Genomic DNA, 22492 nt, shown 5'->3' on the forward strand with positions numbered 1-22492 from the left:
ATATATATACATATATATATACACAAACACCATATTCCTAAATTCTTTACGACCAGACAGGGCTTACGTCACGTCAGAACCAAGTCATTTCCACGGAAATCTTTTCCAACACTAGCAGGGCTTGATTTGGACAGTTAATAATATGGTTTGTGTAACCGTACTACTGATGCCCTTTCTGACCCAAATTCAAATCCTGTCGTGAACGCAGTTTGCTTATTTCAATCCCAGATTTCGGATTCAAGATTTGTCAACAGATAACAATTTAAAAAATATCATGGGATGGATAAGGTAAAAATTCAATGCCACAAGCCTAGGTTTAACATAGATCTAGTGTATTTATTCAGTAGCTGCTAGTGGCAGGAACGGTAATCTTTGATTATGAAACCAACGCCTCACTGAGTGAGGACCAACAACAAAACATCATCATAAACCCTTATATTCTATAGTCATCCTTAGATGGACAAACAGGCCAAGAGCCACTGAACATACTGACAACATACATTTCTCCTCGGGAGTCATACACAGCAACAAGGCTTCTCTTCAGGAAGAAAAAATAACTGTTTACTGTAATTAAAATCTTTCCTTATCCTTCATCGATCCCCTGCCACTAAAAGATCGATGCTTTTCGCTGTACTGTATAGTTGTAAGTCTCGAATAAATGAAATGCGGCAGTATAAGTCCGTAGAGTTTTAAAAATTTTTTTTCGACTTTCTACTGGTACGACAAAAATTTTCACCGTTTTTCTTACTATCTTGAACTCGCCAGGATTCTCTGCTAAGCTTTTTCAACCTCGCCTGTTGAGCTATTCATTTCATTAGTGAACAGCGTTATTACTGTCATATCATTAGTACGACAATTGCAGGCTGTTCTATGAGTAAGAGTCTTGGTGTCATAAGGTTAGCTTAATCTTAATAAGGAAGGAGGAACCGAGATCGTTCAGAAACGTTCCAACCTTCTGCTGCTTTTAAATAATAAAAGCTTATTCTTGAATTATTGGTAACTTGCTTTTCAGCTACTTGATAAAGACAAGAATCCTTCCGTCAGCTTGAAAGAATTCAGAAGAGAATTACTAATTGCCAAGCAGCTATAACTTCAATAACCCATCTACTAGAAAATCTCCTCTCCAAGTATTTGGATGTCCGCGTACATGATGCAGACTCTGTGCCACGAGGTCACCACGAGGAAGCTGAATGAAAAAGAAGCTACCATAAACGACACTGCCACCAAGTGGCTGAGAAGGGAACCCTTCCGAAGGTGACGAGACTCAAAGGAGGCAACCTGAAGGTGGTCCATCAGGAGGAAGGTTTGATTAACCTAGCTGAGGTCAACCGTTTGACAACCTAAAAAGAACTTTCGCGTCCTCCTCAAACATTCCCAATTCGTAAGAGTTCGAGACACTCTAGTGTAATTATATCTTTGACCTCGTGCGAGACGTGGTTTCGAAGACGTGTCCCTTCCTACGGGAGCCTGTCCCCAGGAGGCCACGAAAATAAGAGACTACCACCACAGCAAAACATTCCCTCAACAACACGTCAGTGCTGCCGAGGAACTGCGCCCAAAACCTGATGTTGTCAAACGAAGGGCGGCCAAAATTCAATATACGTTCTCCTGCACAAGAAGAGCAATCTAGAACAGGGCGAGATTAAATTCAAGAGGATCATGAGGAACCTCGTGGAGGGTATTAAAAGACGGGCTAACAAGATTATCCCGTCAGGACGGCATTAAGCTTCCCAAGAAGTTGGGGACTTCCACATCGTCAACTAAATGGCAAAGTGAAGATCCACAGTACAAGGAACCTATTCGACCTATTATGAGCAAGATCCGCCACCCCACCCTCTATCACCTGGAGAACAAGTTAGCACACACCCTAACGCTGCTCATCCCCTCTCGCTATCGCATCGTCCATGGCAAATGCACCGTTGGTATCAACTTCCATCATAGCTTCTCTACACATCAAGTCCCTGTTCACAAAGGTGCCAGTCGATAGAACCATCGACAACATCACCAGAAAGACGCCAGATGATGGTTCCCTACATCCTGCCAACATCCCGAGGAGATCGTGAAGACCCTTTTTGGCATTTGTACTAAAGGGCCACCCTTCACATGCCCAAAGGGCCCAACGTACTATAAACAGACAGATGGTATCGTAACCGACGCCCTCTTAGGCGGGTCACGGCGAATTTCTTAGGTTGCTGGATAAAGTCTTCTAGGAAATAGGAAGCCTTATTGTATGCCGCCCATATGTCGTCAACACCGTGAACTGCCGATGAGAATACCCTTTCCTGGGACCTATGAGGTCATTCAGCGCTGGACAGTAAGAGGGTTTGAAAGGTGTAACAGGAGGAACACCTCGCAGTTGCACCGTGGTGGAGTTGCACCCCATCCTCAAAGCATTATATAAACTAACCGGAGATATATCTCCATCCTCCAAGATTGTATAAACTAACCGGAGATAAACCTCCACCCTCCGAGCATTATATAAACTAAATGGAGATATATCTCCATCCTCCAAGCAGCATTATATAAAATAACAGGAGATATATCTCCATCCTCCAAGCATTGTATATATAAAAGAAAAACCTTCAATTTACCTAAAGAGCGAGGAATATTTATGTATATATTACCTACAATCACCACGGGGCCATCGTATGCCCTCCAGAATCACCCAGACAACACAATTGTCTTTCGTCCCCGCCGCGTCTCCGCGACAGCAATTCCTACCTGGCTCGCCATACCCTCCAATCCCTAACCTGACTCGCAAATGGAATGAAATATAAAATTTATGCCGAAAGCCAAGCGCTAGGTCCTATGAGGTCATTCAGCGATGAAAGGTAAATACAGAGTGAAATGGTTTTAAAGGTGTAACCGGAGGGAAACCTCGCAGTTGCACCATGAAACAATTGTTAGGAGAGGATTGAGGAAAGTAAGACGGAAGAAAAAGAACATGAACGGAGATACAGTAAAAGGAATGAAAGAAGTTGCAGATAGGGGTCGGAAGACCGATGCAAAGAAGCTTAAGTAATGCCTACAGCGCACCGCGAGAGGTGGAGCTGACGGCTCTATCCCCCTACGGGATTTGACTTGCAAATTTTGTATGTATCCATTTTTTTATGTTCATTCTGTGAGAAAAACTTTAAATAACTAGATCTATGTTTTTAATTGTAAGTCGAATAACTTAATGCAACAGCCAGCCATATATGTCACTGGCACTTAGTAGAATTAAAAATAAGAAAAAATCGAAGATGAATTTTTACCGTAAAATTTTAAGTTTTACCTCATTAATACTTACATTCCTACTGTGGTTAACTTTAAAATGTGAATTTCAAATGTTATACTTTTCATTATTGAAATTCAATTTTGTTCTGTCAAGATTTCATTCCTTCTTACGGGTATTTTAAAATTCTGATGTATTTATGTGAAAGACATTTGCACAAAAGTTTCGTGATTAAATCTCTGTGTATTAATCTACTTAACAATGTTTTCCAATCTCTCGCAATATTCCTCGTTTCAGGTAAGTCCAATATTTTACTTTACGTTATCATTCAGTTGTTCATTTATCTGTTTTTATAATAACTGATTTCCTCTTTCTGCATTTCCCAGTACTTCTGTTACTTCTATCGAATAACACCATATTGATTGGAAGCTTCAACTTCAAGTCAATGGCCCCCGTGTGCTTGTTCCATATGAATTTAGTTTATAATAATAATAATAATAATAATAATAATAATAATAATAATAATAATAATAATAATAATAATAATAATAATAATAATAATAATATATTAAAACTTAGTTACCGGTACAAATTAAGAATAGAATATATAGAATTTTTTGGCGAAGGACAAGCGCTGAAACCTATCAGGTCATTCAGCGCTGAAAGGAAAATTGAGTAGAAAGGTTTGAAAGGTGTAACAGGAAGAAAACCTCAGAGCAGTTGCACTATGAATCAATTATTAGGAGAGGGTGGAAGATAAGATGGAAGGAAGTGAATATGGAAGGAGGCGCAGTAAAGAAAGGGGTTGCAGCTACGGGCCGAAGGGACGCTACAAAGAACGTCGAGTAATGCCTACAGTGCACCGAATAAGGTGCACTAACGGCACTACCGTCACTACGGGGGAAAATTGGAACTCTTCACGATTTTGTGTCTCATCGTTGCGCAGAGGCCATGCTAATCTTCTCTGTCTCGTTACAAGTTTAGTATACGTACTGGCGAAGGAAGTACCAGGTACAAATTTCACAAACGGCAGAGTTGAAAACTCTGCGGTATTCGCTACCCACGTTTCACTACACGATCGATTTTTGCTATATTGACACACTGGCCTGCTGTCAGCACGCACTCTGCTCCTTTCAGCAGCTCGCAAGCGCTGTTTGTAATACCGCTCAGAAACGTTCGGCTATCATACTGCTTTTAAGTAATAAACAAATTACTTGAATGACTGGTAATTTGGTGAAGATAGGAAATCTTTCTCAGCTTGAGAGAAACTGACATATACATAAACACATACAACTATGAATAAATAAATAAATAAATATATATATATATATATATGTATGTATGCATGTATGTATACAACCAGCGGCGATCCTGTACCGAGGCTTCTCTGGCTAGGCCCAAGAGTAGAAAGCTCGCAAATATACAAACTGAATTTGTCCTCTTTCAAAAACACCCTTAAAAGATGCCTTCGCCGTATACAGGCAGGCTACTTTCGATGCTTCGTAGATCCTCTACCTAAATTAACGTGATGTCTTAGTAAACGAATGGCACATAGAATTTAGGCCAAAGGCCAAGCACTGGAACCTATAAGGTCATCAGCGCTGAAAGGGAAGCTGAGAGAAAGAGGGTACTGAAAGTGTAACAGGAGGAAAGCCTCGCAGTTGCACTATGCAACAATTGTCAGGAGAGGGTAGAAAGGACAATGGAAGAAAGAACATGAACAGAGATACAGTAAAAGGAATGAAAGGGGTTGCAGCTAGGGGACAAAGGAACCCTGCAAAGGACCTCAAGTAATGCCTACAGTGCACCGCATGAGGTGCACTGACGGCACTACCCCACTACGGAGATCCCTCATTGTATTTCCATACAATATGTCTGAATTTACACTCATACATGAAAAGTAATATCCTTTGAGGAAACGTGTCTTGAGGATATGCAATTGCATCCAGAACATCCAATTACGTCTCCGCTAATAGTAAAACATTCCAACGCACAGATTACAGGATTATACCTGTAATTATACTTAAGAATACCTAAGGCTATTCTTACACGGTAATAAAAAAACATTATCCAACTCTACGCCTACAGAGATAAAACGCATTATTATTATTATTATTATTATTATTATTATTATTATTATTATTATTATTATTATTATTATTATTATTATCATCAAGAAACACTCACAGTAGCATGAGTCTTGAAATGGTAAAACAAACCCACATTTATGCATGGGTACAAATACACTTAGAAATAATTCTCTACAGATAGCTTTCGGGGATCTATTCGGTTCCCCTTTTCAATCTCAAGCAGTTAAACGAGTAAAAAATACGCCGAAGTTTCTTCGGCGCAATCGAGTTTTCTGTACAGCGTATAATGCCGTATGAAACTTTCAGCCACGGTCCGGTGGTGTCCTCAGCCATGGCCCATGAAACTCAGCCACGACGTGGTGGTGGCTTGTGTTGATGAAACCTTTAGCTTAAATAAAATAAAATAAAATAAAAACTACTGTAATTATTGGAGGGTGGATGATCAACATACCAATTTACAACCCTCTAGCCTCAGTGGTTTTTAAGAAGATCTGAGGGCTGACAGAAAAATGGGGACGGACAGACAAAGCCATCTTAATAGTTTTCTTTTACCGATAACTAAAAAGAAGAATCGAACAGGTTCCCGAAAGCTCCCTGAAGAGATTTATTTTAAACACATGTACCCATACATAATTGTGGATTTGTTTCTCTATTATTATTATTATTATTATTATTATTATTATTATTATTATTATTATTATTATTATTATTATTATTATATAACTTGATATACTATGAGGAGTTACACATGTACATCACTGTTATCCTTCTCAGGACTTCGAGCCTGAGTAACTTCGGCATATTTAAAGATGCCGCATCAAAATTGGGAAAGCATCGCAGTTACGATTGTATCGAGGACCAACGCCACCCCAGTTACTGCAATGCCCCTACACAAACACATACAAAAGCAAAAAAAAAAAAAAAAAAAAAAAAAAAAAAAACTCCAGTATTTTAATATATAGAGTGCATTTATCTTTCAAATGCACAGTTATTAATAAACCCCAGTCGCTCATAACATTCCGAAGAGCCAGCCACTTATATTCCTACGCAGAAGGCACAGGAGCACGTCGACCCACATCACAAACATTGCATTTCTCAGATCTGCCACCAAGGCTCTCATCTGTTTCGGGATCTTACATATTTGCTGAGTGTTTACAATCCTTATCGTTTCGGCCTAAGTGCTTTATATATATATATATATATATATATATATATATATATATATATATATATATATATATATATATATATATATATATATATATATATATATCTACAGTAGAATCCACAGTAATAATCTTGATTATAAAGACGAAATGTACTTGTAAAAATATATACAGAGCTTAATGCTTTCGTCCATCCTTCTGCGGACTTTAGTGACCAAGTTCACAGAAGGGTGGGCGAAAGACTTACAGTAAGCTCTTCATATATCTTTACAAATACATCTCGTCTTTATTAATCAGGATTGTTAACGTGGATCCCACTGCAGATAACCACGAAGCCTGTTGCAGTGTTTTTATGTTTCAGACTTCGTATATGTGCAAAATTAAGGTGATGCGTGATGTGTATATACACATGCACCACAGGGAACAGAAACGCCGAGTATAAATAAAACATCTTGAAGCTGTCTTAGTAAACTGAAGGAGAAACCGGTCATGGATATATAATATATATATATATATATATATATATATATATATATATATATATATATATATATATATATATATATATATATATATATATCGCTGTCCCTGTGGTACACCTGCACACTCTATACATACTGTACTAACCACACAATTCATTCACACTCAACTTCACATTTCTCTTTCACGAAGGAGAATTTGAATGGATTAATCAAGAAATTCAGGCTCTAAAGCCAAGCACTTGGAACTTCCAGCTATTCAATGATGAAGCCAGTGCAAACAGGAGTTAGAGTGATTGGACAGCAAAGTAAGAAAATCCAGGAAATAAATGAGATGACTTACACGGATCTAGAAGTGAATATGGGAGAACGCCCCACAGTTGCAATTAAGTTAGAGAGGTTAAACAGCAATATGTGAGAAGGGAATGGCGATGCAATAAAGAGCTAAAAAGTGGGTGCAGCTAGGGGGCCCGAAGGGACGCTGCAAATACCCTTTAGCAATGCCTACAGCGCGCCAGGTGGGGTGTACTGACGGAAATAAGTCGGCGAGTGATTTACACACACACACACACGCCGTTTTCTTTCGTAGACAATTGCCCTTTCTTTCGAACGTTTTCTGAAGATTCTGCTGCCTGCCTAATTTCACTTATTCAGCATTTCACCGCTTCTCTCTTCCTTCACATAAACTGTATAGAAATATAAAGCCGTAACTTCCATCTTCTACTGTCCAAACTAGCACTCACTGAAACACCCTGTTTTTTAGTTTTCTGTAAAAGAAAACTATTGTGCCGGCTTTGTCTGTCACTCCGCACTATATTCTGTTTGCACTTCTTTCTGTCCGCCCTCAGATCTTAAAAACTACTGAGGCTAGAGGGCTGCAAATTGTTATGTTGATCATCCACACTCCAATCATCAGACATACCAAATTACAGCCCTCTAGCCTCAGTAGTTTTTATTTTTGTTTAAGGTTAAAGTTAGCCATAATCGTGCTTCTGCCAACGATATAGGATAGGCCACCACCGGAACAGTAGTTAAAGTTTCACGGCCGCAGCTCATACAGCATTATACCGAGACCACAGCAAGATAGATCTATTTTCTGTGGCCTTGAATATACGCTGTAGCGACTGTGCAGAAAACTCGATTTTGATGAAGAAACTTCGGCGCAGTTTTTACTTGTTGTTACCATTAAACGCAACATACAACCCTTGGAGCTTCACAAATAACAGAAGGGACAAATGGAATAAATATAAATTTAAAGTAAAATCACAAATAATAAAATATAAAATGCAAAATAATAAAGGTTTACAGATAATCGCAAACAATAAAATACAAAATGCAAAATAATAAAAATTTATAGATATCACCAATCGCAACATACAATGTCTGGGACCTCACATACGGGAAAAAAGAACCTTTTTTAAAGTTCAAGACTTACTTGAGAGTAGGTTTTATATTACATTATATATATAACAAATCTGTATTGGTCATCCGTGCTCACTCTCACCCCAAAGTTTCAACAGTCTGAAACTTGAAATGCTGTATGAGACAGGGAACTATACTATGTGTATATATACAGTATATGTATATGTATATATAATTTATATATAATATATGTATATATGCAATCGAGTTTTCTGTACAGCCGCTACAGCATATAATCAAGGCCAAACGAAAATACTGTAGATCTATCTTTCGGTGGTCTCGGTATAATGCTGTATGAGCAGCGACCCTTGAAACTTTAACCACGGTCCGGTGGTGGTCTATCCTATATCGTTGCCAGAAGCACGATTATGGCTGACTTTAACCTTAAATAATATAAAAACTACTGAGGCCTAGGGGGCTGCAATTTGGTATGTTTTATGATAGGAGGGTGGATGATCAACATACCAATTTGCAGCCATCTAACCTTAGTAGCTTTTAAGATCTGAGAGCGGACAGAAAAAGTGCGGACAAAATAAAGAGCGCACGGACAGACAAAGCCGGCACGATAGTTTTCTTTTCAGAAAACTAAAAATAACTTTTCCTGAATTTTATTTGAAACTTCGAAAAACAAATCAAGTCAGAAGTGATGACTATAAGATTTATCCTTCTCAGAATAATCTTTCTAAGACATGAGTGCAAAGCCATGATCTGGAATACTTCTTCATATTAGCCTAACTGCCCTAAAATGGAAGACTGCAGTATCAGCAAAAATACAAAAATACCAAACTAAGAAAAATGCTAGATATTCCCTTGCCTTACTACTGATTTTGCAGATACTGCAAATGGGTCCCCCTAAATACTCGTGGAAAGCATCAAAGAATCATACTGAAACTGCAGTAACTTGTGTATTAGTGTTTCACGAGGCCAGTAAGTGGGATATCTCAATTTCGAAAACTTTGCAGACACTGCAGTTTTCTACTTTAGGGCAGATTAGATATTATCAAACTCGCAAATGCCACAGACCCTGATATCACATAATAATTAAACGAATATATGTGAATGACCACATGTATATACAGTATATACCAGGCGTTCAGCAACTTTTGAAAATGACGTTTTTCGCCTGATCAGCTATAAAATAATTCCCCTTTTTTCCAAAAGAGGGGAGTAGGGTTGAACTATAATTATTTTACTCATACTATTCTATTCCTGATCGCAAATACTTCATCTCATACAAAATTAAACTTTGTATCTTGAAAAATAAAGAAATTAGAACAGGTTGAATTTCCAAAACTTTGATGGCTTGTTGTGGCGAGAGGCCCTTCTGATGCTGAACGCCTCATATGTACTGTATATTGTGCGTTTACCCACAATGCAAGTTTTCATAAATAGATGCACACAGATTTACCAGTATACACAGACGCACGCCGGTGAACCAAATTACATCTAACGACCCACGTCAAAAGGAGAAATATTAACAATGCAGAAGAGTTGACAAGGTATAGTTGTGTGCAGGTAAATTCTGAATCTTATATCATTACGGTTAAATGTCAATAAAATTGGTAAAAGATCTGCAGTTATATATACAACTGTACATTTCTAATTATATCAACAAGAGCTTATTCATGTTTTCCAACATGCCTGTTCAGCTACAAAATTTCCTGCTATTGCAATTGCAGATTTACAATTGTATGTACAACTGTGGATCTCTAAATCATAACAAAAACACGACTGAGTGGTCTCTGTGTGACTGGTTAAAAGATCCGCAGTTGTATACACAACAGCATATTTCTAATCATATTAACAAGAGCTTGCGCATGATTTCCAGCACGCCTCTTCATCTATAAAATCTCTTGTTATTACCACTTAAAAATATGCAACTGTATCAACAACTGTAGATCTTTCAACCATAACAAAAAAGCAGGACTTAGCGGCCTGTGTGCAACTCATTAGAACTAGACCTACCTGCCATCACAGGTGAGCAGACGAAGAGTAAGGGCACGACCAGCAGGAGCAGAGAACACGTCTTGATGGAGTTCATAACTGCAGAGCTGCTACTTGAGGTTTGGAAGGGGGAGGAGGGATGGAGAGAGGGAGGGAGGGAGGGAGAGGAGGGTAGGAGGAGGCGGAGTAGGAGGGGAGGCTGGGTAGGCTGCTACAGCAGTTAAGGGGGCGGGGGGGGGAGGGGTTGAGGTCGAACGATCGACTTCGCCCCACTTCTCGACTCAACAGGTGAGGAAGACCGTGAAATTCCGAGGGCGACCTTCGATTTTGTTATACGAGGTTGAGTGTGCTTGATTGAAATGAGTGGTACTGGAGGATGCGTTCAACAGGGGGGAGAAGTGGACTGAAATCAGTTGTGGTTATGGGGAAAGATCTCGTTTTAGCGCCTCAGGAAATACAACGACGAAGATCTATCCCAAATGTGTCAATGAATACAGGTGACTGAATATCACACGAGAAGACTTCAAGGTTATATCTAATGAGTACCAGGCCTAACTCCAAATGCTGAGGTGTGCGAGATGAGGAAACTGAGTGATAATGATAATAATAATAATAAAATAAAACAAAAAAGCGTCAGGTAGTCGAGATTGTGGTGAGCGTAATTTTCTCTCGACGGCGACTACGCTGGAAGTGCTTTCCTGAGCGCAAGCGTGGAAGATGCTGTGGCCAGGAAGAGCTGTTTCGCCGAAGCCAGCCCGCGTTATATTGTGGACAGGTAGCGAGGTGGCAGCGATTTTATGTGTAGAAGCAACTTCGGAAGGTGGGTGGGAGGGAAGGGGAGGGGCTGATGGAGGAGGGGCGGGGCATAGATCAAGTGTGGGTAGAACGTGGGAGGAGTCAATAGTTTGCATACGAGTAGACAAAACTTTTCGGTATCTTCTTCAGAAGAATTAAAAATCCGCAGATTAAAAACGAGAGAGAGAGAGAGAGAGAGAGAGAGAGAGAGAGAGAGAGAGAGAGAGAGAGAGAGAGAGAGAACAAATTGCATTAAATACGATTCATTGTGTATTTACCAAAACTGCCAGCGACGACAGCTTTCAAATACATAAATACAAACACACACGACCAATACAAATGCAATTTTGAACACACTGTGTAAGTGTGTGTGTTTATGTATAAGTGTGTATGTATGAATGTACTTGTGTGTGTATAGATATGCTTTCACCATAGGAAGGGGGTCGTTGGAGACGGGTTACACACACACACACATAGTAGAAAGGAAACGAAGGAAAAACGCAAGAGAACGCACGGAAAACGGACACCTGGAAGAAGGAGGGGGCAGAGAAAGGCCAAGATCACGAGGAGCCAGGCAATTATAGGATTAAAAGTACCCAGCACACAGATATAAATACAGCTGGACTACGCGTCTGGTCACTGTACGGATACTTGATAATGTGGACTGTTTGTCCAAGAAAGCTTGTAACTTTTTCTGAATAAATACTCCATTAGATACCATCCAGGCTGAATGAGGTCCTTTTAGTAATTCTATTAATGCACAGAACAATTGTGTATGTGATAAAGTTAAGATATATATATATATATATATATATATATATATATATATATATATATATATATATATATATATATATGTAGATATATATTTATATATATATTATTTACGGCAGCAGCTTCGGAATAGAGGTCTGTGGCGGGGTTCCTCTTAGCCGACTGATTAGACACCCGGGATTTAATTAGACTAAATACACACACAAAACAAATCCAACATCTTCTAAAAAACATAAAAACAAACGTCAATTGCAACAACTCTCGCTGCTGGGAGAAAGGCATTGGGTCTGGTATGATATGTCAGGCAGGGCAGCCGATCGAGACTACGGTCTACCCAAAGCCAAATCAAAAGTTATCGTGCTTATATATACAAAAATATATATATATATATATATATATATATATATATATATATATATATATATATATATATATATATATATTTTATATATATATATATATATATATATATATATATATATATATATATATATATATATATATGTGTGTGTGTGTGTGTGTATATATATATAATATATATGTAACCAATAAACTAATTAATTACCGTGATAAGCTTGAAAAACACAATAGTATATCGTTCCTATTTAATTGCTAGAACAGAGAGTTTAAGAATGGCTGTACAAAATCTTTCAATCCAGCGTCTCCTCATATATATATATAGTATATATATATATATATATATATATATATATATATATATAATATTATATATTCCTGTATATATATATATATATATATATATATATATATATATATGTATATATATATATATATATATATATATATATATATATATATATATATATATATATATATATATATATATTGTATATATAAATCTGATGCTTCTAGTATATCGCTATTTTCTATGTTTTTGGCCCTGCTGATGGGACCGTGTTCCTGGAACATCGGTGAAGGATGTAAATTCAGAACCAGATATGCTCATGTTACTACTGGTCCCCTTATTCTGATATATATATATATATATATATATATATATATATATATATATAAATATATATATATATATATATATATTATATAAAGTCCTCCTGGGCCTCTGTAGGCTCATAGGGAAGGTGCTGATCTCCTGTTTCTTAGGCTGACAGCCAGCGGGGGACAGGTCCCAATGCCTATGACACGTGGCCAGCGTGTTGCTAGGCCCACTGTTTAACTCCCCAGCCTTTCCGGTTTTTACGGACCGTTAGGTTGGCGGGCTGCCAGTGGTGCAATCCGAGCTATTTTTGCAGTGGGATTTGAACAGCGGTCCTCTCGACTGGTAGCCGAGTATCATACCACTGCGGCACCACGTCAGCAGCATATATATATATATATATATATATATATATATATATATATATATATATATATATATATATATATATATATATATATATATATATATATATAATTATACATATATATGTATATGCGTATGTGTACCATTATTTTAATTTCCATTTACAATGGACATACATTCTTTTAGAAAGTAAGCGAAGGCACATGAAACTTCCATGAAAAGGACACAACTGACGGCGACGAAAATCCCAAAGACGAACAGAATAACGCAGCCCTAAATGAATACAACTGATAAACAAGCAAAAAATACGCCGAATTTTCTCCAGCGCAATAGAGTTTTTTTGTACAGCTGCTACAGCGATAACCAAATAGATCTATCTTTCGGTGGTCTCGGTGTAATGCTGTATGAGCCGCGGCCCACAAAACTTTAACCACTGCCCGGTTGGTGGCCTGTCCTATACCGTTGCCAGACGCACGGTTATGGCTAACTTTAACCTTAAATAAATAAAAAAAACTACTAAGGCTAGAGGGCTGCAATTTGGTATGTTTGATGATTGGAGGTGGATGATCAACATACCAATTTGCAGTCCTCTAACCTCAGTAGTTTTTAAGATGTGAGGGCAGACAGCAGAAGTGTGGACAGCAAAAGTGTGGACGGAAAGACAAATATCCATCTCAATAGTTTTCTTTTCAGAAAACGAAAAACTAACAATGTACAGTACAGTAATCAGGGAATATTTCGACATTATGTGGAATGAAAAGTGTCGAACAGAATTCACACAATAACTATAACAAAAGGAAGTAAACGTAATTGATAAAAGAACAGTGTATAAAAGCGAGTGGCACTGGAATCAGGATATAAGATTTAGGACAAAGGTCAAGCGCTAGGACCCAAGAGGTCATTCAGCGCTGAAAGAAAAATAGAGTAAAGAAAGTTTGAAAGGTGCAACAGGAGGAAAGCCTCGCAGTTGCCCTATGAATCAACTGTCAGGAGAGGCTGGAAAGTAACATGGAAGAACGATAATAAGAACGGAGACATAGTAAAAGGAATGAGTGGCGTTGCTGCTAGGGGCCGAGGGGAAGCTGCAAAGAACCTCAAGTAATGCCTACAGTGCACCGTGTGTGGTGCAGTGATGGCATTATTCCCTTACGTGGATAATAACGAGTGAATATAGATAACCCGGTAAATAAAACTGAATGCTCAAAATTAAAAAAATAAGCAAGGATACGCGTGTCAGACTGCACTCTTAAGCAAGGGACCTCCAACCCATGACAGTATAGGCAGTGGTACAAAATATGGTATCTGTGGTGAAAATGCCACCATATGTGATGAGGATATTGATGGCTAACTTTAGGATAAGGAACATCATCACCCTTGGGGCATCCAAGGAATCAGGGACCAGCGCAGTTTGCAAAATTATATTCTTAGTAGACGTAGAAGCCTCTTAGTATGCGCCATCTTGATGATTAAAACATCATCACGCTCTAAGTCCGTCAAATTTCTATTGTTAGTCCATTCTAAGCATTCTCTTCCACCTCCGACCATATTTTTCATTATCAAATTTCTGATAAGGGCAAACAGAACAGGTGAAATAATATCTCCTTGTACAACTCAACTTCTTCTTTCTCTGCTTCTTTTCCCACTCCCCAGTGGGGGTCGATGTTTCTGACAGCTTTCCTCCTCCACCTGCCTCGGTCACACACATCGTCCTTTGACAGTTATTTGTCTCTCAGATCTTCTTGAACAACATCAATCCACCTTTGCTTTTTCGGTCTTCCTCACGCTCTCTCTCCCACCAGGCACCTCCATCTGCATCACTCTCCTCCCTAAGTATGTCTCATCACTTCTCATCACATGACCATACCACTGCAGTCTTCTTTCCTGGGCCTTCTTTGACAGTTCTACGACTGTAGTAGTTCTTATTATTATTTCATTCTTGATCCTGTTCATTTCCGTTAATCTACAAATCCATCTATGCAATTTCATCTCTTCCGCATCCAAATTCTTCTCTTGCGCTCCACTGCTTACTGCTAATTCCCTTCATAAGTTTCCCCATCAACATAACTTTGCATCTGTTTCGTTTATGGAAAATTTCAGTCAAAACTTTGCATATTTAACAGGAATTCTGTATGGACACAAAGTACTCGTCTGCGGATGCTGTCAGGTGCTTTCTCGTGGTAAAAAAGATTCAACCAGGAGGGATATTTTTAAATCCCATAAACTGCTACACAATATATCTTATCACAAATATCTGAACTGCGAAACTCCTGGTTTTAATAAAACCATCTTGTTCGTCCCTCAGAATAATCAATTTCTTTCTCTACGTACTCAGAAGCAGACTGGATACTCTCATTAAAACTGACATAAGTGCAATGCTTCTATGACAGTGGTTCTTAACCTTTTTATTACTACGACCCCTCTAAGAGTTGGTCCCTCCTATGAGCAAAATTCCCTCCCAGATTTAAAGGAAAATAAAAAAAAGAGAAAGAGGAGGGGTTTCCAGGGATTGGGAGGAGGTAAATAATTATAAAACATGGTAATCCCAAGAAGCCTAACTAGAGCAGTAGACTAAAGGAAACCTAACGTTATAAGGCGATACTTTTTGCATTTTTCCTAAACTTCTAAATATTAGTTCCTCAATCTTGTTAAGAGAATAACGAATATAATTAGATAAATTTTAATTTTTCCCTGGGGTAGCGCCTCCCCTGGAAATTGCTGACGCCCCTCAGGCTGATAACCACTGTTCTACAATTACCACATTCGGTCAGGTCACCTTTTATTGATACCCTTCAGAAAATACTCATAACAGCATGAGTCTTCAAAGGGAGAAACAAATCCTCAGTAGTATAACTGTAAGAAAATATTTCCAATTTTAGTTTCACTTTTTAAAAGTAATACAAATATATTTGCACAGTCACATGGATGTCGGTTCGTTTCTCCACTGATACCTTCGCTATGATCTCAAGTTCCCAAGCTGACGTCAGCCTTTGTTTTTTCTTGCAATGTTCTGTACAAACAGTCTAGGTGACATTTCAGTTACTGCTAAAATCATCTCTGCAGCGATCCCTTCATAATCTAGTGGTTTCCATCTAAGTTTCTTTATTACTAATTTCATTTCAAACAAGTAAAAAATGCGCCGAGCTTTCTTCGGCGCAATCGAGTTTTCTGTACAGCCGCTACAGCGTATAATCAAGGCAATCGAAAATAGATCTATCTTTCGGTGGTCTCGGTATAATGCTGTATGAGCCGCGACCCATAAAACTTTAACCACGACCCAGTGGTAGCCTGTTCTATATCGTTGCCAGACGCACGATTATGGCTAATCTCAACTTTAAATAAAATAAAAACTATCTGAGGCTAGAGGGCTGCAATTTGGTATGTTTGATGACTGGGGGGTGGATGATCACAATACCAATTTGCAGCCCTCTAGCCTCAGTAGTTTTTAAGATCTGAGGGCGGACAGAAAAAAGTTGGGACAGAATAAAGTGCGGACTGACAGACGAGGCCGGCACAATAGTTTTCTTTTACAGAAAACTAAAACTGTGAACTCATTCATGCAGGTCTCCTTCAGCTTCTGGTCTAACAATCAAATTATCCCCCCTCATATCTCTCATTCAAGACCTCACAAAAATGTCCAACACTAGCGGATCCAGAAAAATTTCGGGGGGGGGCACTAATTTTCATATGATAGATATATAAATATATATACATATATAAAAAAAAAATATATATATATATATATATATATATATATATATATATATATATATATATATATATATATATATATATATAATAGATGTTACTTTTTCCATTTTCATATTTCTCATTTATTTTATTATTATCTATATCTTCAATATTATTATTATGTCAATATTTTTCAAGAGGGAGGGGCCACGTGCCCAGGTGGCCGCCCAACCCCCGAGTCCGTTAGTGATGTCCAGTCCGGCGATATCTTTCTCCTTCCTCCGGTACCATTATTGACCCATTCCTCCTTTTGACAAGTATTTAGGCATTTTCCTCCGTTTCTTCTCACCCCTGGATAATTCATTAATAATTCTGTGGGCAACCCTTACACTGAGGCCACTTCCTTGATGCATGGCTTTGTCAACATCATCAGACTGTTTGTTCAGTGTTCTACCTTATCTCTTTTTGATCTTCGGTTACGTGCACAATTATTATTAGTATTATTATTATTATTATTATTATTATTATTATTATTATTATTATTATTATTATTATTATTATTATTATTATTATTATTCAGGAGATGAACCCTATTCATATGGAACAAGCCCACCAAAGGGGCCACTGACCTGAAATCCAAGCTTCCAAAGAATATGGTGTTCATTAGAAAGAAATAACATACGGTAGACAATACAGAAAGAAGAGATCAACTATTAGAAAAAAAAATAACAAAATAAATAAAAAGATAAAAACGTAAATAACATACAAGAATCGTTTTAGGATAGTAATGCACTGCACCTTCGCTTGAACTCTTGAGGTATCTAGGACTGAGTACTCAGCACGTTCTCCTTTGCGTCCTTAGTCTGAAAAATTTCTCCTTCCTGACTACGTGCGTCTTTTGCTTCCGTCTACCCTTTATTATATAGCAGGTTTTATCAGCTATCTAAGGTTTCTGTCCTGTTACCCAATTTACCAGTAATTCTTTTCTGGAAGAATACATTCGTGATGTCAAATCAGTCCTCTGTTATCGTCTACTCTTCCTGTTTTATAGTTTAAAAAATTCTCACTGCGATTCGAAGTTCATATGACAGCAACACACGCGTGAAATATCAGACAATTATTGTACCAATTATTATCACAGGAACAATCTTCCTATTAAACTGTGTTAATTACTTATTGTTAATCTTCTATATCTACCACATCAGTTGCTTGCATATACGCAGATACTGAAGATGCTCTGTAGGTAAACATCATTGGTTAAAAGATACATATGCATTATTACCCTAACACAATTCTCCTTGTATTTTGATAATTTACATTTTAATTTATTTATTTAATACTTGTTAATTTATCTGTTTCTCTAATAACCGATCTCTTTCTGTGTTTCCCATTACCTTCTGTCACTCCTTTCGAATGAACACCATACTCTTTGGGAGCTTGAATTTCAAGTCAACGGCCCCTGTGGTGAGCTTGTTCCATATGAATAGGGTTCATCTTCTGAATAATAATAATAATATAATAATAATAATAATAATAATAATAATAATAATAATAATAATAGTATTTTTGTAACTATAAAACAGGAGCATTTGCATGCTTTCCAACATGGCATTTGGAAATGCATGTTGAATAACATGTCAAAGCTCCTGTTGTTTTAATTACAATCATACAAATGTATATACAAAGTGTAGATCTTCTAGCCATAATAATAAAGCACGACTTAGCGCTCTGTATGTGGTACAACATTTGCTGACACATTCAAACAATAGCGTGAAGGGAGTAGCCCTTCTTTGAAGCATGTTCTGTTAAAAGGAAAGGCAGCATCAGAGGAATTGTTTTATACAATATCTTTTCAATTCTTCTTACTATTCTCTTTTCTTCAAGGCTGATGTCTGCTAAGATCTGGCCGATGTACTGTACATAATCTGGAAAAAGTTTTGAGTATAGTCACTTCTATTCTGGTAAACGCGGGTGGAAGTTAAACTTGGCGGAATATAACCGCAGAGTTTCGGATCTAATGGTAACTAAAATCTCTGCGTCGTTCTCGAGATTTTAGTTACAACGTGATGACAAATGGAAACTCTACGTTTATATTAAGCCATGCTTCCAACCGCGTGCACCACAATAAACAAGTAATAAATGCATCGAAGTTTCTTCGGCGCAATCGAGTTTTCTGTACAGCGTATTTAATCACCGAAAATATCTATTTTTCGGTGGTCTCGGTATAATGCTGTATGAGCCGCGGCCCATGAAACTTTAACCACGGCCCGGTGGTGGCCTAGCCTATATCGTTGCCAGATGCACGATCAGGTAACTTTAACCTAAAATAAAATAAAATCTACTGAAGCTAGAGGGCTGCAATTTGGAATGTTTGATGATTGGAGGGTGGATGATCAAAATACCAATTTGCAGCCCTCTAGCCTCAATAATTTTTAAGATCTGAGGGCGGACAGAAAAAAGTGCGGACGGACAGACATAAGCCATCAAAATAGTTTTCTCGTCAGAAAACTAAACTAAAAGTTAATGTATTCAGAACTAATGCCTTTCCCCTTTATCCAGATCATGTGCATCAACCAAATCTTAGCAGATATCAGCCTTGAAGAAAAGAGAATAGTAAGAAGAATTTTAAAGTTCTTGTATAAAATCAGTTCCACTGATGCTGCCACTCTTTTCAACAGAACACAAAACAATAACAGCTGTAATTTTCACCGTCATTATCAATGTTACTTTCTCCTTAATGTATCAAACTGCCTGCCCAAACCAGGCATCTGTTGTTGTCTCCATCCTTTTGTTCCTCAGGACGATTTAAAATCTGAGATTAGTAACACCGAGAGTCCTAAATCTTGGACACTGGTGAGACACTTTGCTAAATTACCAAATTGAGTATGACACCTTAGCTTCTTCTTCTTTCGACCTTATTAGTCCCACTGTATAGCAGGGAGGGTCAGCCGCTCGAGTCAACTTTCTCCATCTATTTCTATTCCTTGCATCTTCCTCCCCAAGTCCCACCTCACCCATAATCCTCCTCACCACATCCATCCATCTGATCCGCTAACCCCCCACACTTCCTCCCCCCCATCACTGGCATGTTCTTAGCTCTCCTGATTGGTTTCACCTCCCTCTTCTTCTTATTACATGGCCAAAGTATCTGGGAGGAGCTTCCCTCCCTAGCCTTCTCCTTTACATTACATGTACCAAAAATTCTTCTTCTATCTTGACTCTCCCTCCTTTCCAGTAGTGATGTTCCAGCAATCCATCTCACCATCCTCAACTCGGTTCTTTCCAACACTCCCTCCTCTTTCCTCTTAAGTGCCCAGGTTTCTGCCCCATATAATAGTGCGGGCCTGTTAGCTGTCTTACTGATCTTCATTTTGAGTCGTAATGACATTTTGTCTAAAACAACCCTCCGCTGAAAAGTCCATTTGCTAATGGCTGAACATTCTAAATTCATCATTTGAGAAAGTTTGGGTGTTCCATTTGTCTTTTAACCTAAGCCTATTCATGTGGCAGGGAAGTTTATTAACTGAAAATGCAAATACAAGGAGGGAGAGTGAAATATAGGAAATAGACATACCTGCTTTATTTATTATAAACATAAGAAGCGCTCACAGGTAAGGTGAAAGGAAAATTCCAGGGCACTGATGAGCTTTCGTCTTTTTTTCAAGACCTGATCGCAGTTACTGTGATCATGTCTTGAAAATAGACGAATGCTCAGTCAGCGTCTTCGAACTTTCACTTCGCCTTTCCTGCGAGAGCTTTTTAGTTTTCTGTAAAAGAAAACCATTGTGCCGGCTTTGTCTGTCCGTCCGCACTTTATTCTGTCCGCAGTTTTTTCTGTCCGCCCTCAGATCTTTAAAACTACTGGGGCGAGAGGGCTGCAAATTGGTATGTTGATCATCCACCCTCCAGTCATCAAACATACATATTTTATTTAAGGTTAAAGTTAGCCATAATCGTGCTTCTGGCAACTATATAAGATAGGCCACCACCAGGCCGTAATTAAAGTTTCATGGGTCGCGGCTCATACAGCATTATACCGAGACCACCGAAAGACAGATTTAATTTCGGTGGCCTTGATTATACGTTGTACAGAAAACTCGATTGCGCCAAAGACACTTCGGCGCATTTTTACTGTTTTGTTTATATGACACAGGACCACTGTGGCATTGAATTTATTCCTTAAAGAATAATAACAGGCATAAATAATCGACTTGTCATTTGGACCTGTCTGGCGGCGCTTCTTAAAATCTGTACATTTTCTCATCCAAACTTTATTTAATAAAGTAAAACTCTATTATGCTTCTTTTGAACAATCTATAATACAATCATTATTCCCACTGTCCAGTTAATAACATGGTCACCTTTCTGTCATGAAGAAAAGTTGCGCTGTTATGTTGCGGATGCAATGAGTGGGGGTGGTGTCTCATTGAATTTGCCACTTAAAAAAAACACTGAATTTGATATAAACATCCTTAGATATTGTTAGGAGAGTTTTTTTTATCAGTGCTTGTTTCACTTCACTGCTTATAAATGCCACATTAACGCTCAAGTTTTTTAAGCAAATGGGGAATATCTTTAAAATTATAACTACATGGCAGTATATGGTAGTTTTTGTGTTAAATGTTTCACTGTCGTTAATACCATAAAAATCCTTTTTTACTGTTCTCATTGCATCGTCTAATACATCAGGATATTTTAACTTCTCGCTATTGGAATTGGGAATACAACAAAATTTAGGCCAAAGGCCAAGCACTGGGACCTATGAGGTCATTCAGCGCTGCAAGAAAATTGAGAGTAAGCGAGGTTTGACAAGTGTAACAGGAAGAAAACCTCGCAATTGCACTACGAATCAACTGAATCAATTGTTAAGAGAGAATAGGAAGCAGGATGGGAGAAAGGGAATATGGACGGAGGTACAGTAAAAGGAATGAAAGGGGTTGCAGATGGGAACCGAGAGGACGCCGCAAAGAACCCACAGTGCATCGCGCGAGGTGCACGCATGACACTACACCTCTACGGGGAATTTTCCTCGCTTTTATTCCTAAATTATATCTAAGTCATCATCAATACAATAAGGTAATACAATTAAAAACATGGACATAGAAGGTGATTTCTTACCTCTACGGCTGTGCCCGAATGCATTTTCCCGAGATGTAACCGAGTACTGGGACCTCTCCCTGATAAAAGCGGGACGCCATATCTTAAAAACTAACTATAAAATTTTCTTGAAAATAATCTCATTGTTTCCCACACCCAAATTCTTGTAATGTTCCTAATCTACCCTAACCTAACCCAACCTAACCTAACCTAGGGCGTGGCCAAAAAAATAAATAAATAAATAAAAATTCCATGGCAAATGGATGCAATACCATCTTAAGAAAATTTGTTGATGTATCCGATTCCACTTTCTGGAATAAGATTATTCTGCTCTCAAAATAAATCAGACCCAGGCAGAGAATTATCTTCCAATTCCATGGTAAATGTTATCGGTGACACCAACTCATTTTACCTGTCAATAGAAAATGGTTTACTTTTTCGTCAATGTATCTAAACCATTTCACACTTTCTGGAATAATGTTGCTTAATATTCTGTTCTCAAA

At 38.1% G+C, this 22492-nt stretch overlaps 1 protein-coding gene and 1 non-coding gene across 2 annotated transcripts in view; both read right to left on the reverse strand.

Moving 5' to 3' along the window:
* The window catches only part of CCHa2 (CCHamide-2), a 108707-nt gene extending 97623 nt beyond the window's left edge, over nucleotides 1-11084 (reverse strand). The window contains exon 1 of the mRNA XM_067128717.1: nucleotides 10337-11084. Within this exon, the coding sequence (XP_066984818.1) occupies nucleotides 10337-10412 (76 nt within the window). The 5' untranslated portion in view covers nucleotides 10413-11084. The remainder of the gene's footprint in view (nucleotides 1-10336) is intronic.
* Nucleotides 4116-4222, reverse strand: LOC136853734 (U6 spliceosomal RNA). Its single transcript, XR_010857547.1, has one exon. It is a non-coding gene; the product is annotated as a U6 spliceosomal RNA (small nuclear RNA).
* Nucleotides 11085-22492: the final 11408 nt, after the last annotated feature.

This window comes from Macrobrachium rosenbergii, chromosome 27 (assembly GCF_040412425.1).
Source record: "Macrobrachium rosenbergii isolate ZJJX-2024 chromosome 27, ASM4041242v1, whole genome shotgun sequence".
Classification (NCBI taxonomy): domain Eukaryota; kingdom Metazoa; phylum Arthropoda; class Malacostraca; order Decapoda; family Palaemonidae; genus Macrobrachium; species Macrobrachium rosenbergii.